Raw genomic sequence first — 25,260 nt, forward strand, 5'->3', positions numbered from 1 at the left:
GAGAGTTCCCATGCACCCTTCACACAGTTTCTCCCACTGTTAATATCTTACATTTCCATAGTACATTTGTCAAAACCAAGAAACTTGTGTTGGTATATTACTATTGAGTAAACTCCAGACTTTGTTTGGATAATTACCAATTTTTCCATTAATATCCTCTTTCTGTCCCTCCTGTACCCTCCAATGCAGGATGTCACATTGCATTAAGTGTCATGCCTTCCCAGTCTCTTCTAATCTGTGACAGTTTCTCAATTTGTCTTTGTTTTTCATGACTTTGCTAGTTTTGAGTAGTACTGGCCAGGTATCCTATAGAATGTAGGATTTGTCTGATGTTTTTCTCATGATAAGACTGGAGGTATGGATTTGGGGGAAGAACACCAAAGAGGTGAAATGCCCTTCTCTTCACATTCACATTGCATCAGAGAGTAAAGGACATTCCACCTGATATCCCTGATGACATTAGCCTTCATCACTTGGTTTAGGTTGTGTTTGCCAGGTTTCTCAACTGTAAAGTTACTATATTTCCCTTTCCCTACTCTATTCTTTGGAAGCCAGCAGTGACTTAATTTCATAGTAAGTTGTAAATGAAAGACCAAATGGTGGAGGCAAGAATGATGAGCGCAGTGGGTATTTAAGAGGAAAAAGAGGTTAAGAAAGAGTCTTTGCAGTTTGGGCTAGGGCTGCTCCTAATTTCTTAAGGAAGTAGGATATGACCACAATTATATGGTCAAATATATGGCAGGGAAATGTAATTTCTGTCATCTTCTGAACACATGCTACGGAGTGTCCCACTTGACAGCTAACCATTTGAAACAAAGGTAGTGCCCAATGGGCTTTGGGAGGGCCTCTCTGCAGAAGGTGTGGTTAATATCCATGTCTGTCCCTCCCTGTCAGCTGGCAGTGTTTATTTACTATGCTGTGTGGAAGCCTCAGAAACAGTGGATCACCTTGGACACAGGCATCTTGGAAAGTCCATTTATCTACAATCCTACGAAGAGGGAGGAAGCCTGGAGATTTATCTCATACATGCTGGTACATGCTGGGTAAGGAATGACAGTTAAGTCACTGATGTTAGAAGGGACTATCAGTAATTGTAATCCTTAACATTTGTTCAGTGCTTTACCATTGATAAGGTTCTTTCATGTCTATATCTTGTTTGAGCCTCACAGCAACCCTAGAGGCAGGTGTAACTCTCGCCGTTTTATGTCTGAGGCTTAAGGGGTGTAGTTACTTGCTCCTTGTCACACTGCTAAGTTGCAGAGAGCTAGGACCTCACCCCATTAGTGCTGACTCCAAGTCCAGTGTACTTTACATTGCATTATAACTGCCTAATACTAGTATTTACATAGAGATATTAATGAGAAAAGATCAAATCATTACCGAATCAAAAACATGTCCCCTGGTTGTCTGACATTGTTAAATGTTTCCTTTAAGAGATGAAACATCACTCCCCACTCTCTCTGCCCTATCACACACTTAAAAAAATTAATTCATGAACATTTTGATGAATGTAAATACCATTATCCATCTAAAATAATACAAACAATAGGAGATGCAGTGTCTGCCTTTTACTTTTGCTTGTAATTCTTAAATGCTAATAGCCTTTTATGACCTTGCTCAGAATCCATGATTCATCATGTCCACTGCAGACGGTGGACAACTTGCTGCTGGCCCCACCTCTGTGGTGGACTTTTGGAGTTTCAGATGAGGCCAACTTTATGTGACCTAGCCAGCCCTGAACCTTGAAGGATGACTGTAGCCTGTGGCTAAATAGCATTCCATGGCAGGATGTGGGCTCAGAGGCTTGACAAGTCAGGGACAAAATTGCCCAGTTTTTGTGGACACTTCCACACTTTGGTTTTCCATTTAACAAGTATGTTGTAAGCAATTGTGGCTCCTGCACTCAAAGAATTTAAAATTGTAAGGGGGGAACAGTTAACTAATAATGCAAGGCAGTATAATATTATAATATACAGTAGTTACTTAATCTCTTTGTGCCTCAGTTTCCACATCTGTAAAATGGGGTAACAGTACCTACCTCATAGGGTTGCTGTGATTAAATCAGACAATGATTATAACATAATTTTCACATAATTGACACACGTTAAGGCACTCAAAAAGAATATGCAAGGCTGTGTAGGACATGTCACATATGGGGTTGCATAAATTAGGAATGTTTTTCGATGCAAGTAATGAAAAAATCTAACAGGCTTAAACAAATGAAGGCCAATTTTTTCCCGTGTAAGCAGCACACAGGTAGGTGGTTCGTTCACCAGTTTAATGAAGCCAGGACTCTAGGTCCTGTGCTGGAACCCCGGCTTTTCCCTTGGCCTTTCTTTCATGGTTGCAAGTTGGCTGCTGTGATGCAGCTAACCCTACCAAAGAGAGGTTAGGAAAGTATTAGCTCTTCTAGCCTCAGTAGAGGAGGTAGAGAAGGGATAAAAAAAATAGATGTTGGATTAGCTACGGTAACATGAACAGAAAGAGAGAAAGATCAGAATGGGGATAGCTTCACAGATGACATGAATTTATGTTAGACCTTAAAGGGTGAATAAAATTTGGATGAAAAAATTAGTTATTTCTATTTCAGGTATTTGATAGGATCTTATCTCTCTGCTACTTCTACTCTGGATGTTTAGCAGCAGAAAGAGTGCTTGGGGTGATTCTTTGGGATTTTTGTGTTATTGGTCACCTCGTCTTCGAGCTGTTTCCAGAGGACAGGATGGGATGGATGACTTTCTTTGACCTTGTTCGCTATCACAAAGTGCGCATGGTTCCAAATCCCCTTTATGCTTGAGGTCTCCATAAGACTAGTATAACTGTCCTTGCTAGACTATTCTTTGATGAATTACGTTACCTCTCCTATATCTGTGAAGATGGCTTGGACAGAGAGTTGTGGCTGGGTGCGCACATGGCCATAAGGGTAAGTAATCTGTTCTGCCAGGTATGCCCAGGGAACCTCTTTAGTGATCTGCTGGATATTTGTTAAGTAAATGATAACGTAAAACAATACAAAATCTGCTGCATTTTGTGGAAGATCCAACAACTACTTTGTTTTTTAACTTTTTGCTTTAACCTGAAATCTCTTAAAAAAAAAAAAAAAGCATTGTGCTACATAGCCACTAAATTGAGGATTACTCTAATGGGAGAATTTAGCATATTACATTCAGAGATTCTCCAGAGATCCTTGTGGAGTGTGACAAGCAAAATAATATGAATTTTATTTTAAAATATTTTTACCTATTTAAAAACTATAATAAGAAACACTTGTACTCCAATATGTTATATGCCAAATTGTAGTACATGAGAGATTCCATCTTTAGCTAGTGTTTCTAGGTAAGTTTTTTTTATTCTCACAAACTTTTTTTAAAAACTGGAAATGAGGTTTCTCTTGCCATCTCTGTTTTATTATAGAACATTCTGAGATTGAAGTTGTTTAAAAATCTATTGAAATGTAAACTCAGTATGAGTGAATTGGCATTCTCTCAATACTATGCAACTGAAACAAAATCAGATGCTAAGGCTGACATAAAATGGCAATTGTTCTCTAAGCCTAATTTCAAGTTTACACTCCTTAAGCCAGTCTCATTGCTCTCTGTTTGACGTTATCAGTAATTATTATTAAACAGAAATTGTGAAATAAATGTATGCTTCTAAAATACCTTTTTATCGGTTTTCCATATTGAAGCTCCATGTAAGATTTTATTTAAAAAAAAAAAAAAGTCTTGCTAAAAAATTTAGAAAATGGAATTCAAGTTAAGCAAGTCTTTAACTAGAAACAACACTTCAATGCCTATTGCTCCCCTAAGGAAATAGCTGCCTGGGTTAGAATATTTGACAACTGTATTTGTCTCTGCAGAGTTCAGCACATCTTGGGGAATCTTATTATGCAGCTCATTTTGGGTATTCCCTTGGAAATGGTCCACAAAGGCCTCCGAGTGGGGCTGGTGTACCTGGCAGGAGTGATTGCAGGTTAGTGTTCCGAGGGCAACATGAAATCAACACCTCTGGACTCTTAGTAGGTAATAAAGCAAAGGTAATAAACATTGATAATGGGCTTCTTATTTAAGATGTATTGTACTTCTAATACGTGCTAGGAAATCTAATAAGCCTTGGAGATAAGTTAATTAGAGATATCAGAGAAAAGATAGGCATATAGAAATAACTCATTATGACTATCCTCAGGTAGCTATCTCACAGACAGGGTTTTGCACAATTGGAAAATGAGTAGTTTGATGCCTAGGTGCATATGTTGGGTAAAGGCCTAAAGTCAGATCATGAGGGCCCTTATGTGTCAGACTAATGATTTTGGAAAGTAACCTGATCAAATTTGCATTTAAGAAAAAGAAATTTAAGAGAATTTAGAGAATAGTTAAAGAGGCCCAAAGACTGAGTAGGGACTAGTAGCATATACCTGTGATCTTTAAAATTGGTTGAGCCTAAGATGATACATTACAGTATGGGCAGAAAATATCAGAATATTCATCTATTTATTTATTTATTTATTTGAAACATTTTTTAAAGTTAATTTATTTTGAGGCAATTATAGATGTACACTGCAGTTGTAAGAAGTAAATACCTAGAGGTACCATGTACCCTTTATCCAAACCCCACAATGGTAACAGCTTGCAAAATTATAGTACGGTACCACGACCAGGATATCCACATTGATACAGTCAAGACACAACACATTTCCAACACCACAAGCTATGCCCTCTTCCCTCCCACCCCCAAACCCTCCTTTACCCCGGGCAACCACTAATCTGGTCTCTATTTCTATAAGTTTCTCACTTCAAGAATGTTATATAAATGGAATAATACAGTATATAGCTCTTTGGGATTGGCTTTCTTCATTCTGTATAATTCTCTGGAGATTAATTATCTAGGTTGTTGCATGTATCAATACTTCATTTTTATTGCTGAGTAGTATTCCATGGTATGAATATACCACCATTTATTTAACCCTTTGCTCATTGGAGGATATCTGGGTTGTTTCCAGTTTTTGGCTATTGCAAATAAAGCTGCTGTAAACATTTGTGTACAGGTTTTTGTGAACATCGGTACAGAGTTTTGTGAACACGAGTTTTCATTTCTCTAACATAACTGTCCAAGAACACAGTTGCTGGGTTGCATGACAGTTGCATATTTAGTTTTATAAGAACCATCTAAAGTCTTTTCCAAAATGGCTGGTCCATTTTACATTCCTCCTACTATTGTATAAGTGATTCAGTTTTCCACATCTTTATCAGCATTTGGTGTTGCCACTGTTTTTCATTTTAGATTTGCTCATAAGTGGGAAATGATATCTTATCACGGTCTTAATTAGCATTTCTCTAATGGCTAGTGATGTTGAACATCTTTGCATGTGCTTATTTGCCATCTGTATCTCTTCTTCAGCGAAATGTCTGTTCATGTCTTTTGCCCATTTTCTAATTATTTTCTTTTACTGTTGAATTTTGAGAGTTCTTTATATATTTTAGATCCTAGTCCTTTACCAAATATGTAGTTTGCAGATATTTTCTCTCAATCTGTACTTTGTCTTATCATTAACAGGGTCTTTCACAGAGCAAAATTTTTTAATTTTGATGAAGTTTAATTATCAATTTTCCTTTTATAAATCATGCTTTTGGTGTCATTTTCTCCTCTGTTACCTTCTAAAAAAGTTTTATGTTTTACATTTAAATATGTGATCCATTTGAGTTGGTTAATTTTTATATAAGGTGTGAAGTTTAGATTGAAGTTCTTTATGTTTGTTTATTTGCCTACGGAAATCCAATTACTTCAGAACAATCTGTTGAAAAGACTATTCTTCCTACATTGAATTACTTTTGCACCTTTGTCAAAAATCAGTTGGCGGTAATTGTATGAGACTATTTCTGGATTCTCTTTTTTTGTTCCATTGATTGATATATCTATCTCTCCACTAATACCACATAGTCGATACCACTGCAGCTACATAATAAGTCTTGAAATCAGTTAGAGTAATTCCTCTCATTTTTCTGCTCATTTTGGAGATTAGTTTTTGCATTTTTCCCCCTTTTTTACAAAAAGATGGCTATCTGATTTACTGGCTTTTTTTCTGGGATGACAAAAGGGTTTCAGAAGTAAGCTATCTAACAGATGTTAAAAAACAAACACAAAATATGTCCTTTTGAGGACATAATGTTATTTTCTCTTAAAGAATAAGAATGCAACTGCTTTTCCAAAAATATTTATGCTATGAAAAGGACATTTTGAAAACTGGTCTTTGGAAATCATTCCATTTTTATGTGATTTTGCTTCTGAAAATGATGCAATAACTCTTACAAGTTCTCACTTTAAGAGCTGGGAAACAATTTCCTAATCTGTTTTAAAATTTCTCAGTGAAGAGTTTTAAATTTATGTATTGCAACTCTTTCTGATTAGTTTGCAAGAATCAATGACTGACATAAGGAAAGGTGGGAATTAATAGCCAAATTACAGCAAAATTTTTGCATAATTGGAGTAAGCACAGCCAACGATGTAGTTCTTCCATTTTAAATTATACATCATTTAAAAAGTTTTATATTTTGGCTATGACAGTGATTCAGAAAAAATTTCTATAGGAAAGTAACTGAATTTAGAAGTATAAAGTAGTCCCCCCTATCTGCTAAGGGTAGCTTCCAAGGCCCCCAGTGCATGCCAGAAACCACAGATAGTACCAAACTCTCTACATACTGTTTTTCCCTATACATACATATCTATGATAAAGTTTAATTTATAAATTAGGCACAGTAAAAGATTAATAACAATAACTAATAATGTAACGGAACAATTATAACAATGCACTGTAATAAAAGTTATGTAAATGTGGTCTCTCAAAATATCTTATTGTATTATATGTACAGTGTGGATATGCTGGACAAAGGGATGATTCACATCCTGGGCTGGATGGAGCAGGATGATGTGAGATTTTATCATTATACAATGGCACTCAATTTAAAACTTATGGATTGTTTATTTCTGGAATTTCGAATGAATATTTTTGGACTGCGGCTCACTAAGGGTAACTGAAACGGGAAAGTGAAACCACAGATAAGGGGGGACTATTGTATCTGTATTTCTGTGTCATGATATTTAACCAGGATTTAAAAAAAAATAGGATGCTTATTTAATAACACTGCTCATTGAAAGATTTTTTTAAAATTAAAGATTATTTTTTAGAGCAGTTTTAGGTTCACAGCAAAACTGGGAGGAAGATACAGAGATTTTCTAAACACCTCTATCCCTACACATGCACAGCTTCCTCCATTATCAACAGCCCCCAACAGAGTGGTACATTTCTTACAACTGATAAACCTACATTGACACATCATAATCACTCAAGTCCATAAAACATAGGGTTCACTCTTGGTCGTGTATATTCTATGGTTTTGGGCAAATGTGTAATGATATGTATCATCATGGTATCATAGAGTATTTTCACTACTCTTAAAATCCTCTGTGCTCCACCTATTTATTCTTCCCCCAACCCCTAAGTCCTGGCAACCATTGATTTGTTTACTGTCACCATAGTTTTGCCTTTTCCAGCATGTCATGTAGTTGGAATCATAGAGCAGGTAGCCCTTTCATATTGGCTTCCCTCACCTAGTAATATGTTTTAGTTTCCCCATGTCTTTTCATGGCTTTAAGGCTTTTTTTTTTTTGTTTAATTAAAAAACTTTAAAAAAATAGTTTTTTACTTCATTAATTATGCAATACAAAATATTGTGTAATTTATATGTCCCATCCTTTAAAATTTGATTTTTGTGTTTTCAAAAAACAAATTAGTGCAGTAGCACACATACGTGTAATTTATAAGTCAGTAAACATACCTATATTGTTGTGGATGGTTATACTAGTTTCCTACGGCTGCCATCACAAAGCACCACAAACTGGATGGCTTAAAACGACAGAACTACATTGTCTTACAGCTCTAGAAGCCAAAAGTCTGAAATCAAGGTGTCAGCAGAATCATGCTCTTTCCTCTGATCCTTGCCTCTCTCTCCCTAGCTTCCGGCAATGGCCATCTGTCCTTGATATTCCTTGGCCTGCAGACATAGCACTTCAATATCTGCCTCCAATGTCACATGGTGTTCTCTCTTTGTGTGTCCCTCTCTCCTATTCTTATAAGGACATAGTCATATTGGTTTAGGGGCCCACTATACGCCAGTATGAGTTTATTGTAACTAATCTCATCTGTAAGAGTTCTATTTCTAAATAAGGTCACATTCTGAGGTGCTACAGGGAGTTAGGACTTCAACACGTCTTTTGGGGGTTGGGGCACAGTCCACCCATAGAGGTGCTTAAAGTTTTTTTACCAATCAAAACTTTGTCAGCCTCCTAGAGCAGTGGGGATGGAGAGTGGGAAGCAGCTATGAGACAGAACTGGCAAGACTTAGCGACAGACAGCTCCCCATCCTACTCTCCTCCTACTTTTGTGGGTCCTGTTTATTCACCTTCTAGTTCTGTTCCTGCATACACCTTTTTTCCTGACCTTGAAAGCCTTTTGTGTTTCCTCCACAGCATGATTTCAACCTGTGGAATCAGCTCTGCCCCAGTTTCAGAGAAGGGAGAACATGAATAACCTGTTCAGATCCTTGCCTATTTTTGCAATAGCTTCTTGGCGGGTATCTCTTTGATATTATGGTATATACTTTACACTGCTGCCTGGGTCACCTTCCTCAAACACAGATTAGATCATATTATACCCTTCCCAGAACATTTACAGAGGCCAAAAGAAAATCAAAACGTCCAAGATTGCTCTTTATTACCTTTCACTGCCTGGTTCCATTGCCTTACTCCTCTCTCTCTTTTTTTCTCTCTCTCTCTTTCTCTCTTTATGGAAGAATGAAGTTCTTTACTAATGTCTGAAAAAGAAATTATACATGAAGAGGTTAGGGGAAGATTTGATGTAAAATGTCCTTTTTTAAAAATCTTTTTTTTTGAGGTATGATTGACATACAAAAATCTGTACATATTTAATGTGTACAACTACATGAGTTTGGAGGTAAGTATACACCCATGAAATCATCACCACAATCTCCGCCGTAAATAAATCCATCTCCTCAAAAAGTTTCCTCTTGCCCATCGTCTTTCTTGGTTTGCTTTTTTTCTAGATTCCTTCATAGGTAACATAATTCTAGTTTCCCTACTCTTGCTCCTGGCAAAGTGTGGTCCATGGATCAGCAGCATTCACATCACCTGGGAGCTTGTTAAAATGCAGAATGTCGGACCCCAAACCAGACCTATTAATGAGAATCTGCAGTTAAACAAACGTATAGGTGCTTGAGAAGCAATTCGGCCCAGGGACCCCAATCTGACTGATCATCAGAATCAACTGGAGAGCTTGTTACAGCTGATGCTATCCAGATCCCACCCAGATCTACTGAATCAGAATCTCTGGTGATATGGCCTTGGAATCTGAGTTTTTTGTTTTTCTGTTTAGTGAGGTGTAATTGACAAATAATAAACTGTACACATTTAAAGTGTACAATTTGATGTTTTGATATGTGTATATAAAAACTATCATCACAATCAAGACAATAAGTGTATCAGTGCTCCCCCCATCCTGCCCACTTTTGCTTGGTAACCACTGATCATTATAAATTAATTTGCATTTTCTATAATTTTATATAAATGGAAGCATAAAGTATTTATTTTCGTCTGGCTTCTGCCACTCAGCATAATAATTTTGAGATTTATTCATGTTGTGTATATCAATAGTTGATTCCTTTTTATTGCTAAGTAGCATTTCATTGTATGGATGTACCACAATTTGCTTACCCAATCTTCTGATGACGGACATTTGGATTGTTTCCAGTTTGGGGCTAATGCAAATGAAGCTACTATGAACATGTGTGTATAAGACTTTGTGTGGATAAATACATTAATTTCTCTTGGGTAAATACTTAGAAATGGAATGGCTAGATCCTGTCATAGGGTGCGCTTAATTTTTAAGAAACTTGCAAACTTTTTAAATAGCTTTACTGAGATATAATTCATTATACAATTCACTCATTTAAAGTGTATAATTAAAAGATAAAGCGTATAATTAAATGTGTTAGTTTTTTTTGGGTTAATTCACAGGGCTATGCACCCATCATTATAACCTAATTTTAGAACAATTTTGTCCTTCAAAGAAACCCTATACCCATTAGAGTCACTTCCGACTGCTCCCCCTACAACCCTTCTCTGGCCTTAGACAACCACTAATCTACTTTCTGATCTTTTAGATTTGCCCATTCTGGACATTTCACACAAATGGAATCAGATAATATGTGGTCTTTTTCACTTAGCATAATGTTATCATTTATCCATGTTGTTGCACATATCAGTGCTTCATTCCTTTTTATTACTGGACAATATTCCATTGTATGAATATACCACATTTTCTTTATCCATTCATCAACTGATGGAAATTTGGTTGTTTTCACTTTTTGGCTATTATAAATAATACTAATACGAACATTTGTATACAAATTTTTGGGTGGATCTTTTGGGTATATAACTACGAGTGGAATTGTTAGTTCATATGGTACAAAGTGCTACCATTTTACATCACCAAAAGTTGTAGTTCCTTCACATCCTTAACAACACTTGGTATCATCAATCTTTTGAATTTTAGCCAATCTATTGGGTGTATAATGATATCTCATTGAGTTTTAATTTGCATTTCCTAATAATTAATGATAGTGAATATCTTTTTATGTGCTCATTTGCTATCCGTATATCTTCTTTGTTAAAGTATATTTAAATCTTTTGCCCATTTAAAATTGGATTATATTCCTTATTATATATATTATATATTCTGATTACAAGTCTGTTATCAGATATATGACTTGCAAATATTTTCTCCTAATCTATTATCTTTTCACTCTCTTAATAGTATCTTTGGAAGACTAGAAGTTTTAAATTTTGATTAATTTATCAGTTTTTAAATTTTAGAAATTGTGCTTTTAGTGTCATAGCTAGGAAATTTTGCCTAGCTCAAGGTCGCAGAGATTCTCCTGTTTTGTTCTAGAAGTTTTATAATTTTAGGCTTTACATATAGGTCTGTGATCCCTTTTTATACACAGTATGAGATATATTGAAGGGTTGCTTTTTTGCATGTGGATATCTAATTGTTCCAGCATCGTTTGTTGAGAAGATTTTGCTCTATTGTTTTCTCATTTGCATCGTTTTCAGTGAGAAATCATTTAGCATCTTTGTCTTTTTACTATGGCTATTTTTTAAAGATTTGCCCTGTTTTCAGCTGTGTGATTTTGTTGTGCCTTGATGTGGTTTTCTTCATGTGTCTTGTGCTTGGGGTTGGTTGAGCTGCTTGGATCTGTGGGTTTATAATTTTCATAAAACTGTGGAAAATTTGGCCATAATTTCTTCAAACCTTTTTTCTGTACTTGCCGCCTTCTTTTTTGGGGAATCCAATTATGTATTTTTTAGGCTGCTTGAAATTGACCCACAACTCAATGATACTATATGTATTTTAAAAAATATTCTTTGTGTGTTTCATTTTGGATAGTTTGCCATGTCTTCATGTTCACTTATCTTTTCTTCTGCAATGTCCAATCTGCCAAAATCCCAACAAGTTTATTTTTTATCTTAGACATTGTCGTTTTCATCTTTAGAAGTTTGATTTGAGTCTGTTTTATATCTTATATGTCTCTACTTAACGTTTGAACATATAGAATATAGTTGTAATAATTATTTATTGCCCTAATCTGCTAAATCTAACAGCTGTGTCAGTTTTGGTAGGTTTTAATTGATTTTTTTCTCTTCACTATGGGTCATATTTTCCTGCTTCTCTGAATATCTACCAATTTTTGTTTGGATGTTAGACATTTTAACTTTGGATGGTGAATATTACTGTATTCCTATAAATATTTCTTAGATTTGTTCTGTAACTCAGTTACTTGGAAGCCAGTTTGACCCTTTCTGGTAAGATTTGCTAGTTGAAACTATGTTTTGAGTCATGTTTAGTGCTAAGTATTCCCCACTGCTGGTGTAGGACCCTCCTGCATACTTTACTCAATGCCCCATAAATTATGATGTTTCTAGTTTGGAAAGTTGCTTAGCCCCTCTGGTGTAGTGTGAGCAGGAGGTACTTTTCTCTCAACTCCTTTCTGGTGGTTCCTTTCTTGGCTCAGATAATTTCCTCACATGATCTTCTCTAGAGTTCTCTATGCAGCTCTGTCCTCTCTGGTGCTGTCTTTCAAACTCTAGCTGTCTAGATCTTTCTGGACTCTAAACTCTATTTCATCAACTTACTGAGATCTATCCAGGTTCTCCCTTCATGCACTGCAGCCCTGTAACCTCTTTCAAGGCAGGAAACTGGGAAATCAGATAACTCATCTCATTTATTTTTGTCTCTTAGGGTTCATTGTCTTTTGTTATCTGATGTCCAGTATCTTGGACTATTGTTTTATATATTTTGTCCTGTGCTTTTAGCTATTCCAGGTGAGAGGGTAAATCTAATCCTTGGAACTCCATCATGGTCAGAGTGGACATTTGTATTTGTAGTCTAAAAATAAATTTCTCATTTGATTAAGATGCAACCACCTCAACCCTAGTCTGTAGTTTAACATTTGAGAACCACTGCTCTAACCCTGTTGAACTACTACTCACTGATCTTCAGTCATCCATATACCTTCATTTCTATGTCTTTGCTATTCCAGATCCCTAAGTCCTAAATATCTTCTTTCTCTTTGTTTTCAATGTCTAAATGTTAAAGATTCTTCAGTCTAATCAAAAAGATATTTCCTTCTTCTGAGTATCAGGGCCTCCACCCTCTCTGCTGTGAAAGTCATTCCTTCCTAGGTGCTTCCACGGCAAATTTGTTACTTTTTAAAAATTAGAATTGTTATATTCTGCATTTTAAAATTGTTTGCTCATCCATTTGTAAGATTCCTAAGGTCAGACACTTTGTCTTTCCTGCACAAAGTAGGTATTATACCATTCCTATGGAATGAAGGAGGGCCTTGAAAGCAAGAGACTAAGTAATAGAGCTAAGCAGTATAGAGAGAACATCTCAGAGTTTGCACAAGGTGGTTTTAAAGCCTTGTTTTGGTTCAGGCAATCTAAGATTGAGTTACCAAATAGGTTTCATCTTGCTTGGTGAATCTGATTGAATGGTATGTTGAGAAAGATTCTGAGGCCACGTCTAGACTTTATGAGAAAGTTAGCCATTAGATAATAAAATGGTGGCATGTCTATGATATTTCAATAGTTTTGGCTAAACAATGGGCTACTCTGAAACAATAGCTAACAAGTATATAAAACCTGTCAGGCAGTGTTCTAAACATCATGCACACATCAGCTTCCCCTGATAACTTACTGAGGTAAATTCTATTAAATCAATATTTTGACGGTAGAGAAACTCAAGCACAGAGCAGTTAAGACTTGCTCAAATCACACAGCTGGTAATTCTGGTAATTCTGGCTCCAGAGTCTGTGGTTTTATCACTATTATACTGTCTTCATATTGAACATTTAGTGTTTTGGAAAAATTAAGGTAATTAGCCCACATAGCTATATGTTTATAGTATGGAAGGGACAAAGTGAATATGTTGCTTGTTACCCAAACTTTTACCTTAGATTAAAAAGATTTATCTCTCATGATTCTTATAGTCATATTTGATCCTTTTTGTTTTATTTCTTTAGGATCCCTTGCCAGCTCCATCTTTGACCCACTCAAATATCTTGTGGGTGCTTCAGGAGGAGTCTATGCTCTGATGGGAGGCTATTTTATGAATGTCCTAGTGGTAAGAACTTTGGGAATGAAATCTATAGATCTTTTTTATAAAACAAACAAACAAACAAACAAAACAGTAACTGGTATTTGGTTTAGGGAATCTTCATTTATCAATATTTACTGAGAATTCATCTTCCTCTTGACCACCAGAGTTTTTCTTTTGTATTTTATCTTTTTTCCCCTGATCTCAAAAGTAATGAATACTAAATAAAATTTTAAATTGAAAAATAGAAAGTCAAAATCCCCAATACAATATTTGTTAAGTTTGATATATATACTTTCAGACCTTTTTAAAAAAATATGTATTCAAATCTTATCAATACTGCAAAAATGGAACCACACTTACATTGTTCTGTATCTTAACACTGAATAATATTCTAACCACTTACCCACATCAGTACACAGAAATCCACCTCAATCTTTTCAAGTGTTTCATAGCATCCTCTATCAAGCTGTATCTTGACTTAATCTTTCATTGTAAAACAATGTGAGGTGATTCTAGCTTTTCACATTTACAAATAATGATGTAAAGAATGTTCTTTTACATTTACCTTTTCGCATTTGTGTAATTTTTTTTGTAGGATAAACTCCTAGAAGTGGATTTTAAAGCCAAATCACCCTCCAAAGTTTACATACTATTTTACACTCCCATGATATAGTATGCGAGAATGCCAACTACTTTTTAAAACAGGCTAAAATCCTGGATAGTTAACTCTTTAACCATGCAGGTATACTTTAAAATAAAGAGTATTTATATTTTATTTATATTTATACTTTAAAAATACTGTAGGAGGAAAAATATGAGGCAATTATAACTGTTTCAAAAATAGAAGTCATTTAGAAAAATGTTTTTCAAACTTTGGATTAAAATCCATTAGTTGTTTGAACTCAATTTAACTGTTGTGAAAAATTAAACAAAAAGAAAAATATGAAAAATATTTCCGTATGCACCATGTGTAATAAAAGTACTATTTGATTTATGTGTGTACTGGATTATGTAAATTATTTCTTACTGTAGGTCATGGTCACAACAGTTTGAAAATAATTGATTTAGAATAAACAGCTATCCTTGCATCTTTACTACTTGGAAAGAGAGTTAATAACTTGAAAGGGAAGAGAGAAGTAACTCAGTAAATGGAAGGGAAATGTCTTTCTGATCAGTTCTCTTGTAGCACTGCAAGCTGGGCTGAGATTTTTCAAACCTAAAATCAAACCGTGTTTTTTTTTGACCAATGTTTACAAGTTTTTTTCAAATTATCTCAAAAATTAAGGTAATACTCAAATTTTAGTTAAGTCTTTCTTAACTCCTGCCTGGAAAGAGGAAAAAGAAGTATCAAATGAATTTCAACCAAAAAAACTTGGAAATAGTTCATCAGACTTGTTTGACAGCATCTATCTGCCTGCCTGCCTATCTATCTATCTATCTATCTATCTATCTATCTATCTATCATCTATCACATATTAAGTGTTGATTTTATATTACTTATATTTAGATTATTTCCTGATACTAAAATTATGCCTAGTTTGTATCATAGAATTAAATACCATGTTTCATTTTGTTCTCCAAAGTGCACCAGTGTTGTACTTCCCAAATACTTTTGAAAACTGGGCTGTTTCACCAATGCTTTGTTTTTTGCAAATATTTGACACTCAAACTTTATTTTAAATGAAAAAGCAGTTGAAGAGGTTTCATTTGCCAATAGTTTGTCTTATTATTATTTATATCTTTGCAAGAATTTTCGAGAAATGATTCCTGCCTTTGGAATTGTCAGACTACTGATCATCATCCTTATAAGTAAGTTTGTTTCTTGAATACTTCACACCTTCAATTTTACTGCTTCAATCTTCAGAGGTCTTCTCACATTTCCTAAACACTAACCTGTAAGTTGATTGCTAGCCTAGAGTTAGAAAATTGTTGGCTCCATAGGTCAAAGCAGAAAGGTGTAAAAGGAGGGGTTCTCACAGGTGATTCTTAGACATGCCTCAGCTGTGTTTTTGCTTTCAGTTTCTTTCTGAAGTTGGGGAAGTCAAAAAAGCAAAGCTCTGTCTACTTAAAACACAAGAACTTCAAATTTATTTTTTATATACTGAATTTTTCTTGTTCACATACTGGATTCTGTATATAATTTTTTTCTGAAAAAGGAAAGCTTGAAAGCTACTGATATAGTCTATTTTGAAAGCCACCGATATAATTTATTTTCTTCCACAATTTCTAAATTTCCAGGTTGAAAAAAAAATGATCTAAAATATAAGAATGGAGCGGTGGCTGAGGATTGGAGATGAGAGCAGAGGGGAAGGAACTGAGAGGTCAGGGAACTATGAGGATGACTAAGATGGCTCTTGACAGCTCCAATAAATTTACAGTAGAGAATTACCTGCTAAAGGAGTTTAGAGTGTTCAATCTAAAGGGGAGGTAGAATTTTAGCTGAGTCTGAAAGTTAGGGTGGATTTTGGATGGTGGCAGGGCAGACAAAAACAAGAGCGAGAATCCAAGAAGTGAGAGGAAGTTGTAGGCACAGACAGGAGGGAAAGCGTCTGGGAGTTACTTAGGAGAGTTCCTGTGGGAGCAGAACTGCCACCGGAGTTAAGAGTCACAACTAGAACTAAGGGACAAGCCCTTTGATCAAAATATGTTGTTATACAAATTACCTGGGTCTTCAATCGGCTTCTTTTGAGTAATTATGAATAACTTTTAAAAAATAAGCCTCAAACTCCCGATGGGGAAATCATTTTTATACTCTTCTTTAATACTAGTCAATGTTGGAGTAAAAAAGCCTTTCCTCATGCACAGGGTTTCTCCAGAGGTAGTTTATATATGTTATGTCATTCTTGAGGTAAGTAATAAAGTCACTGAATGATGGACTTTTATGGTATCCTACAAACAGAGGTAGGACACATTAATTTTCCCCACTTTCTGGCACACATCATTTCTAAAAGTTCTGTGGCCTGGTTTACTTACTGTTGAAGATAAGTTACGACACATGCCAGGTTAATACAAGTACATTTTCATTTTAAACATGTTTCCTTGAAACATGTATACATATATTTAATGGTAAAAATTATTCTTAATTGTGAAGGACAACTGGTCTCAAGGACCTTCTTTCATTAAGCATTATTTGTTGGAAGTGTTTTCTAATGAAGCAACTGAGCTTCCCTTAGGAAAACGTTAAGGAAATCTCACATTTTCATCCTTCAAAAAAAAAAAAAAAAAATCCATATAAAGGCAACTCTCTTAAAATGAGTGTCAAGTCTGTAGTGAGGATAATGACTTGGTTTATTAGAATAAAGGCTTCTTTTCAGGTGGGAAGATGTCTCAGTGTAGAGACTGCAGCAACTTAGAAGCAAACTCCTAGGAAGCAGAAAGAGCCAGGCAGAGATGTGTTGGAAGAGGGCAAGATAAGGAAGAAATGGAGAAATTGACATGACAGTCTTTTTGAGAGGAGGCCTCCTACCCCAGAAGACTAGATCAGAGTAACTGTTTCCAGTAAGTCAGCCCTGTTCTCTGGCAGTAGTTTTCTTATACTTTCCTGGTCCCATATCTCTGTTATTTACACTGGACTAGGAAATGCAAATGATTGGAAATACCATATAGCCACATTTATCCAGAACTTTGTGTAACAGTCATTTCACAATTAAATTAATATTGAATATTTCCATAACCTCAATTCCTGCCCAGTGACTTTAACCTCAATACAGTATTGAAAAGGAAACTAGCCAGAACACATGGTCTGATGCTATTTTCCCAAAGGCAAGGACAGGGTTTCTCCATCTCCTAGGACACAGTGGCTCAGTAAGTAGAGCACAGGGAATTGGGGATGGGTGTGGAATGTGACAGCTGCATGAGATGTTTCCAAGTGCTGCACATATACACCGGAGTTCTAGGCCAAGAAACCCCACAGGCTCCTTTTGCAGCACAGATCAGACTTATTTGAAGAATGTCTAGGTTCTGGTTCTCTGTTCCATTGGAGAATGTGGACTCATTCCCTTTCTTGGCCCATCTTCAGTACTCCTAATGGTAATTAGAGGCAATTAGTGTAGTGGATGAGAGTGGAGCCAGATTGCTTAAGGTTCAAATCCTGCCCTTGCCTCTGAGCTGTGTGGCCTTTGGCAAGTAATTAACCTCTGTGTCCTGGTTTCTTCATGTATAAGACACTACCATCATTCTTCACTTGGATTGCCGTAGTAGTAATCTAGTTTGTCTTCCTGCACCTGTCCTTGCTCCCATATAGTCTATTACCTTCTATAGCAGTCAGAATGATGATTTAAAAATATGTTAGATCATGTTACTCCTGTGCTCAAAAATTTTCACTCAGAATAAAAGTCAAAGTCTTTACAGTAACCCATAAAGCCCCTGCGTGGTCTGTCCCTTGCTCATCACCTATCATTTTATCCCTAACTGTAGTCCAGAATCATCTGGAAGTCTTGTTAAAACACAGCCTGTGAGCCTTACCTTCACAGTTTCTGATTCAATAAGTCTGGGGTGGGCCTAGACTTAATTTCTAATAAGTTCCCAGGTGATGCTACTACTGCTGCTCTAGGGGAGGAACTACATTTTGAAAATCACCTACAGGGCCAGGTCAACTGCTTTGGTATTCCTCAAGCACACCAGGCACATTCTTGCCTTAGGGACTTTGTACTTGCTCTCCTCTCTTCCTGGAAGGCTCTTTCTTCAACATGGCTTGTTCCCTTGTCTCTGTCATATTCTCAGTGAGATCCTCCCTGACTCTGCTATTAAAAATCACACTCTACTCCCAGCATTCCCAATTCTCCTTTTATTATTATTATTATTTTTTTTACTTATTTGCTTGCCTCCCCCAACTAGACAGCTCTATGAGACAGGGCTGTCTGATCTGTTTACTGCAGCATATATACTACCTAGAATAGTACCTAGCACATGGAAAATAATCAATAAATACTTGTTGGGTGAATAAACCTGCAAAATGGGATAATGAAAATACTGACTTCATAAGGTCACAGTGAGGATTCATGATGCGAAATTAATACATGTAAAGCTCTTAGCACAGCATCTGGCACAGAGTGACGTCTCAATACATGTCAGCTGCTACCATTATTAGTGGGAAACCAAAAACATTTGGTGCTCTGTTGTGGTCTTGGGGCTTCATCGGGTTGTTTTTCCATTTAGTTGTGTCGGACGTGGGATTTGCTCTCTACAGAAGGTTCTTTGTCCCTGCAAACGGGTCACCGGTGAGTTTGGCTTACTTTTTTTAAATAAAAATCTGTTTATCTATCATATAAATAGCTAAAAAGCGTCATCAAATGGAGCAACAATTTCGTGATTTCAGGCAGTCAAACTTCCATTTGAAAGAAAATTCCTGAGGAAATCAGAATTTTGTGTTGTCCTTTTTACTCAATTTTCTCATGGCCCTGACCACTGGCTCTACTTCTCTGCACCTGCCACGTTGGTAGCTATTCTAGAACAGGAAAAAAGGGATTTCATGGTCCACAGAGAATGAAAAGCAGATTGGAAAACAGCAATGACAATTGGGGTCCAGGTGAATTTACAATATAAAGAAAACTGACAAAGATTTTACTTTATTTGAATTAGTCTTTGAATTTGGTAGTTTGTGTTTGAGTATTTGTATTGTATCTTACCTGTGTTTTCATTCTGACATTTTATGTGAGATCAGATTATGCTCTATAGAAATTCCTTGTGTAACTGAATTCTGTTCTCTTGGTTGGCACTATATAGAACCATCCAAAATTTGATGATCAAGAAGAATGAGAAACAATGGCTCTGTCTCATGTACTCAGAGTTAGTGAAATGACATTTCTTAGCTTTATATGTTTTAGAACATCTCCTTTCTGTGCACATGGAGTTTTTTGTCTTTTGCCCAACGTTGTTCTTCAGACTTTTAAGACTGTGATTGTGATGGTAATCACTGTTTAGTAAGAGAGTTGCTACTGAAATAATTAGCATTTTTTTCTCTTGTTTCCATTTTTCCCCTTTTCTCCAAAGGTGTCTTTTGCAGCTCACATTGCAGGTGGATTTGCTGGAATGTCCATAGGTTACACTGTGTTTAGCTGCTTCGATAAAGCACTGCTGAGAGATCCACGGTTTTGGGCAGCAATTGCAGCTTATTTAGCTTGTGTCTTATTTGCCGTGCTTTTCAACATTTTCCTATCCCCAGCAAACTGACCTGCCCCTAATAGAAACCAATGAATAAAAAGAGCCATCTGGGGAAAAAACTGGAGAACTCTACGAAGAAACAGAGCTGTCCCAGCAAATGCTATAAAGAGGGCAAAACACCACTGAAGTCATCAGTTGCAAAAGTTGCTAACAAAAGGACTTAGTGTTTAAGGAAGCCGCTTCCAAAAGAAAGGGGAGGGAAGAGAGAAAAGGGAACAACAATAAAAAACAGAGTGGGTCTTTCCCAGGCATATGGTGTGCATACATGTATACTCTAAAAGAGACTAGCTCTCCTTGGATAATATATTGTAGAAATTGCTTGATAGAATCTATGAATACTGTACTATGCTGACAATAAAAACATTTCATACCTGTGTTAGACTATCAATAATCACTTTAGATCACTGTTTGAGTTGATAGATCACTGAGGTGCTTTATATACATCATTGCTAATCTTTTTAGCAACTCAGAAAGCTGGCTATTACTCTGTTACCTTAGGAAGATATGGAAATTCTTTTAAAAATTCAGGGAGTTCCAGTCAAGATGGCTGGCTAGGTAAAAGTGGGTGTGCCTTCTTCCATGACTGCATTAAAATTACAACCAAATTATAAAACAAATAACTTTGAGACCCACCTGAAGTCTAGCTAATCATAACACATACATCTGAGGATATAAAGAGTGAGCCACTTTGAGGCTGGTAGGAGGGGCAGAGACATGAAGTGGGCTGTTCCCACACCCATGTGTGGCAGTTGAACACTGGGAGGGAGAGTGTGGCTGTAGAGACCCCCCTGAAGGAACGAGGGGCCTTAGCCCCACACAGGGGTTCCCCAGCCCAGGGTTCCAATCCTGGGCAGAGGAGGAGTTCCCACAAAATCTGACTGTATAATTTAGTGGGGATTCTGGCTGTCCAGGTGAGATGGAAAGAACCTGAAAACCCAGACATCTGCCTTAAAGGGCCCGCTCAAACTCACTCACTCACAGACACTCATCTTGGGCTGTGGCGGAGGGTCAGCAGCTCAGGAGCTGTAAGAGATATATAAGGAGGGACTGAGTTGTGTGGCACCAGAGTGAGGGCTGGAGGGACAGCCACCATTGCTCCTTTGTCGGCCCCCCTCCTGGGCAGTCTATGGATGGGTGCCATCTTGCCTATGTTGAACCCTCCCTTTTCACGGCCAATTCTGAAACTGCACTGGCCTGGTGAGACCAGCCGGCTCCACCCCCTTGTCTCCCTGGGACCTAGCCCCACCCAACACACAAATTGTCCCCAGCAGGCTGTTGCCAGGCAGCCAGCCCCACCCTGCACCTTTCCTGGGCTGCGCATAGATGGGCAGGGCAGCCCTCAGCTTGCATCACCCATGTGTGGCCCGTTCAGTAAGGGGGAGACTTTTGGTGGTGAGCCATTGGTGCTGGCCCAAACTGCAGTGTCTCTTGAGCAGATTGCTGGGGTCTGCAGGCCCGAAGTGGGCTGTGGCTGGCCTTGCTGTGATCTATGACTTTTGTGGGAGCCCACAGGCTCAATACTGGCGGCAATATGCATCGGCCTGATAGATTCAGCTCGCTCCACCCTCTGTCTCCCAGAGACCCTACACCACCCAACCCACAAATTGCCTGCGGCAGGCCCATTGCCCAGCAGCCAGCCCTACCCTGTGTTTTCTCTGGGCCATGGTTTTGACAGCAAACAACAGTCCTTAGCTTGTGAGGCCTGCATGCAGACTGTGCATCCCTGGAAAGACTTTTAGTGGCGGGCCACAAGGCATGCCCCGCGCTACACTATTTTATGAACAGATCCCAGGTGTCTGTGGGCCTGAGGTAGGCAGCGGCTGGCCTTGTTGTGACCTGAGACTTTCGTAGGAAGCCACAGGTTCAGCATAAGAACAAAACCTGATTCTGCATTGGCTGGGTGAAATCTGCATGCTTTACCTAGGTGATTCCCTGGGTCTCTGCCCCACCTAACTCCTTACAGCTGTGGAGACTTATGGGCAACTGGCAGACAGCCTCAGGCCTTGAGGTGCACTGGTCCTTTTGCTGAGCCACCCCAGGGCCAGTACTGGGGGTAACCAACCTCATCTCACAGTGTTGTCTCTCCAGATCCAGTACAAGCAGCAACCATTTGTAAAATACTTGTGGCTCCTACCAGGCAGCCCTGAACAATCAAAGGCAGTGGCTGACCTTGATTTACATGGGGCCCTAGAACTAACATACCCGGAGGCATAGCATCAGATAACAACAGAGCACCACCTGACTAGCCCCATAAGTGGCACACCAAAAAGGTGGTCTCAAGAGGTACAGGAGCCTGCTAGAGCAAATCTCACTCCGTGGGGTCAGCACCACACAGCAGCTCATACCCTGTGGGAGTGGCCAATCCCCACAGCCAGTCAGCCCAAGAGTCAATCCCATCCACTGACTGGCTAACAGCAAACAAGGATAAGCTACAACAAAAGAACACACAACCCACACCCAGAGCTCCCTGTGCAGATGATCAGGGAGACTGTGCCACTGGGCCACACAGGACACCTACTGCATAAGGCCACTTGGCCAAGGGTGGAAAACATAACACATATTTCTAATACATAGAAATGAACACAGAGAGACAGTTAAAATGAGAAAACAAAGAAACATGCCACAAATGAAACAAAAGAAGAAACCTCCAGAAAATAAAAAAGAAAAACTAAGTGAAATGGAAGCAAGCAACCTACCAGAGACAGACAGTTTAAAACACTGGTTATAAGAATGTTCAATGAACTTAGGGGGAGAACAGATGATCTCAGTGAGGACTTTAACAGAGAGATAGTAAGCATAAAAAAGAATATAGAACCATAAAAAAGAACCAGTCAGAAATAAAGATTACAATAACTGAAAGGAAGAATACACTAGAAGAAATCAACAGTAGATTAGATGAAGCAGAGGATCGAATCAGCAAATTGGAAGACAAGGTAGAAGAAAACACTCAATCAGGACAACAACATGAAAAGAAGAATTAAAAAAAAAATGAGGAAAGTTAAGAGATCTCTGGGACATCAAATGTACTAACATCTGCATTATTGAGGTACCAGAAAGAGAAGAGAGAGCAAGAAATTGAGAACCTATTTGAAGAAATAATGACAGAAAACTTCCCTCACTTGGAAAAGGAAATAGACATACAAGTCCAGGAAGTGCACAGTCCCAAACAAGAGGAACCCAAACAGACCCACACCAAGACACATCATCATTAAAATGCCTAAGATTTTATTTTTAAAGGGAAGCAACCCTTGGTTGACCTCACAGATTGCAAGGAACTTGTCAGCTTATAATCCCTTATTTTTTTATTTTTTACGCCTACAGCACCTGGTCTTCCTAGGTGATCTCCCATCCAAGTACTAACCAGGCCCGACCCTGCTTAGTTTCCAAGATCAGATGGTATCGGGCTTGTTCAGGGTAGCATGGCCATAGATAAAGAGAGAAGCTTAAAAGGAGCAAGAGAAAGGCAGTTAGTTATTTACAAGGGTACTCCATAAAAATGTCAGCTGATTTTTCAACAGAAACTTTGCGGGCCAGAAGGAATTGACATGAAATATTCAAAGTGATGAAATACAAGAACCTATAGACTACTCTACCCAGCAAGGCTATCACTTAAAGTTGAAGGTGACATAAAGAGCTTCCCAGATAGGAAAAAGCTAAAGGAATTCATCACCATGAAGCCAGAATTACAAGAAATGTTGAAGACTTTGTAAAAAGAAACAGGGGGAAAAACTCATAAATACGAATAACAAAATGACAATAACTATGTACCTATGTCAAGATGTAAATGGATTAAATTCTCCAAAAGACATAGGATAACTAAATGGATAAGAAAACAAAACTCATACATACATATACTGTCTACAAGAGACCCACTTAAGGTCAAATGACACACACAGACTGAAAGAAAAGGGATGGAAAAAGATATTTCATGTCTACGGCCATGCCACCCTGAACATGCCCAATCTCATCTGATCTCAGAAGCTAAGCAGGGTCAGGCCTGGTTAATACTTGGACGGGAGACCACTTAGGAATACCAGGTGCTGTAGGCGTTAAGAGAAAAAAAAAAAGATATTTCATGCCAATGAAAATGAAAAAAAGAGCTGGGGCAGCAGTAATTATATCAGACAAATCAGACTTTAAAACATAGGCTATAACATGAGACAAAGAAGAATATTTCATAATGATAAAAGAATCAATACAAACAGAGGACATAACCCTAGTAAACATATAGGCAGCCAACATAGGAGCACCTTCATATATAAAGCAATTATTGACCGATGTAAAGGGAGAGATAAACAGTAATACACTCATAGTAGGAGACTTTAACACCCAATTGACACCAATGGACAGATCTTCCGACAGAAAATCAACAAGGAAACAACAGCCTTAAATGACACAGCTGGATTTAATTGATATTTTCAGAGCGTTTCTTCCCAAAGAAGCAGGATATACACTCTTCTCAAATGCACATTGAACACTTTCTAGGAGAGACCGCATGCTATGCCACAAAACAAGTGTCAGTAAATTTAAGAAGACTGAAATCATATCAAGTGTCTTCTCTGATCACAATGGTATGAAACTAGAGATCAACTACGAAAACAAAAATAAAAACAAAAACACACACCTGGAAAATATACAAACATATGGAGGCTAAACTACATGCTACTAAACAATGAATGGGTTAACAATAAGATCAAGGAAGAAATCAAAGGATACTTAGAGACAAATGAAGATGAAATCACGACGACTCCAAATTATGGGACACAGCAAAAGCAGCCCGAAGAAGGAAATTCATAGTAATACAGCCCTACCTCAAGAAACAAGAAAAATCTCAAATAAACAATTTAACCTTATACTTAAAAGAACTAGGAAAAGAATAGCAAACAAAACCCAAAGTGAGTAGAAAGAAGGAAATAATACACATCAGAACGGAAATAAATGAAATAGAATCTAGAAAAACAATACAAAAGATCAATGAACCAAGAGCTGGTTCTTTGAAAGGATAAACAAAATTGACGAACCTTTAGCCAGACTCATCAAGAAAAAAAGCGAGAGGACCCAAATAAATAAAACCAGAAATGAAAGAGAAGTAACTAGGGACTCCACAGAAATACTATGAGCAATTATATGCCAACAAATTGGACAATCTGGAAGAAGTGGATACATTCCTAGAATCTCTCAAAACTGAGTCAAGAAGAAACAGAAAATCTGAACCGACTGATTATCACCAACGAAATCGAATCAGTAATCAAAAAACTTCCAAAAAACAAAAGTCCTGGGCCAGACGGCTTCATAGGTGAATTTTATCAAACATTCAAAAAAGAATTAACACCTATTCTTCTCAAACTATTCCAAAAAATTCAAGA

At 37.4% G+C, this 25,260-nt stretch overlaps 1 protein-coding gene, 1 long non-coding RNA gene and 2 pseudogenes across 3 annotated transcripts in view; 2 read left to right on the top strand and 2 right to left on the bottom strand.

The window, feature by feature from the left end:
* RHBDL2 (rhomboid like 2) overlaps positions 1-20,282 on the top strand; it is a 38,700-nt gene extending 18,418 nt beyond the window's left edge. Inside the window, exons 3-8 of one of the 2 annotated variants that reach the window (XM_039851040.1) lie at positions 895-1,043; positions 3,860-3,972; positions 13,656-13,756; positions 15,481-15,541; positions 18,890-18,951; positions 19,724-20,144. In XM_039851040.1, the coding sequence (XP_039706974.1) occupies positions 895-1,043; positions 3,860-3,972; positions 13,656-13,756; positions 15,481-15,541; positions 18,890-18,951; positions 19,724-19,903 (666 nt within the window). In that variant the 3' untranslated portion in view covers positions 19,904-20,144. Of the gene's footprint in view, positions 1-894; positions 1,044-3,859; positions 4,023-13,655; positions 13,757-15,480; positions 15,542-18,889; positions 18,952-19,723 lie in introns of both variants that reach the window. The other variant, XM_039851039.1, reaches the window with a different exon arrangement.
* The window catches only part of LOC120593282 (uncharacterized), a 62,512-nt gene that overhangs the window by 29,064 nt on the left and 8,188 nt on the right, over positions 1-25,260 (bottom strand). Inside the window, exons 2-3 of the long non-coding RNA XR_005650335.1 lie at positions 20,874-20,917; positions 8,772-8,867 (exon numbers count right to left, since the gene is read on the bottom strand). This is a non-coding gene — a long non-coding RNA (uncharacterized LOC120593282). The remainder of the gene's footprint in view (positions 1-8,771; positions 8,868-20,873; positions 20,918-25,260) is intronic.
* Positions 23,207-23,325, bottom strand: LOC120593320 (uncharacterized; annotated as a pseudogene).
* On the top strand, positions 23,825-23,943 carry LOC120593322 (uncharacterized; annotated as a pseudogene).

The sequence above is a fragment of the Pteropus medius genome, unplaced genomic scaffold (assembly GCF_902729225.1).
Source record: "Pteropus medius unplaced genomic scaffold, Ma_sr-lr_union100, whole genome shotgun sequence".
NCBI lineage: Eukaryota > Metazoa > Chordata > Mammalia > Chiroptera > Pteropodidae > Pteropus > Pteropus medius.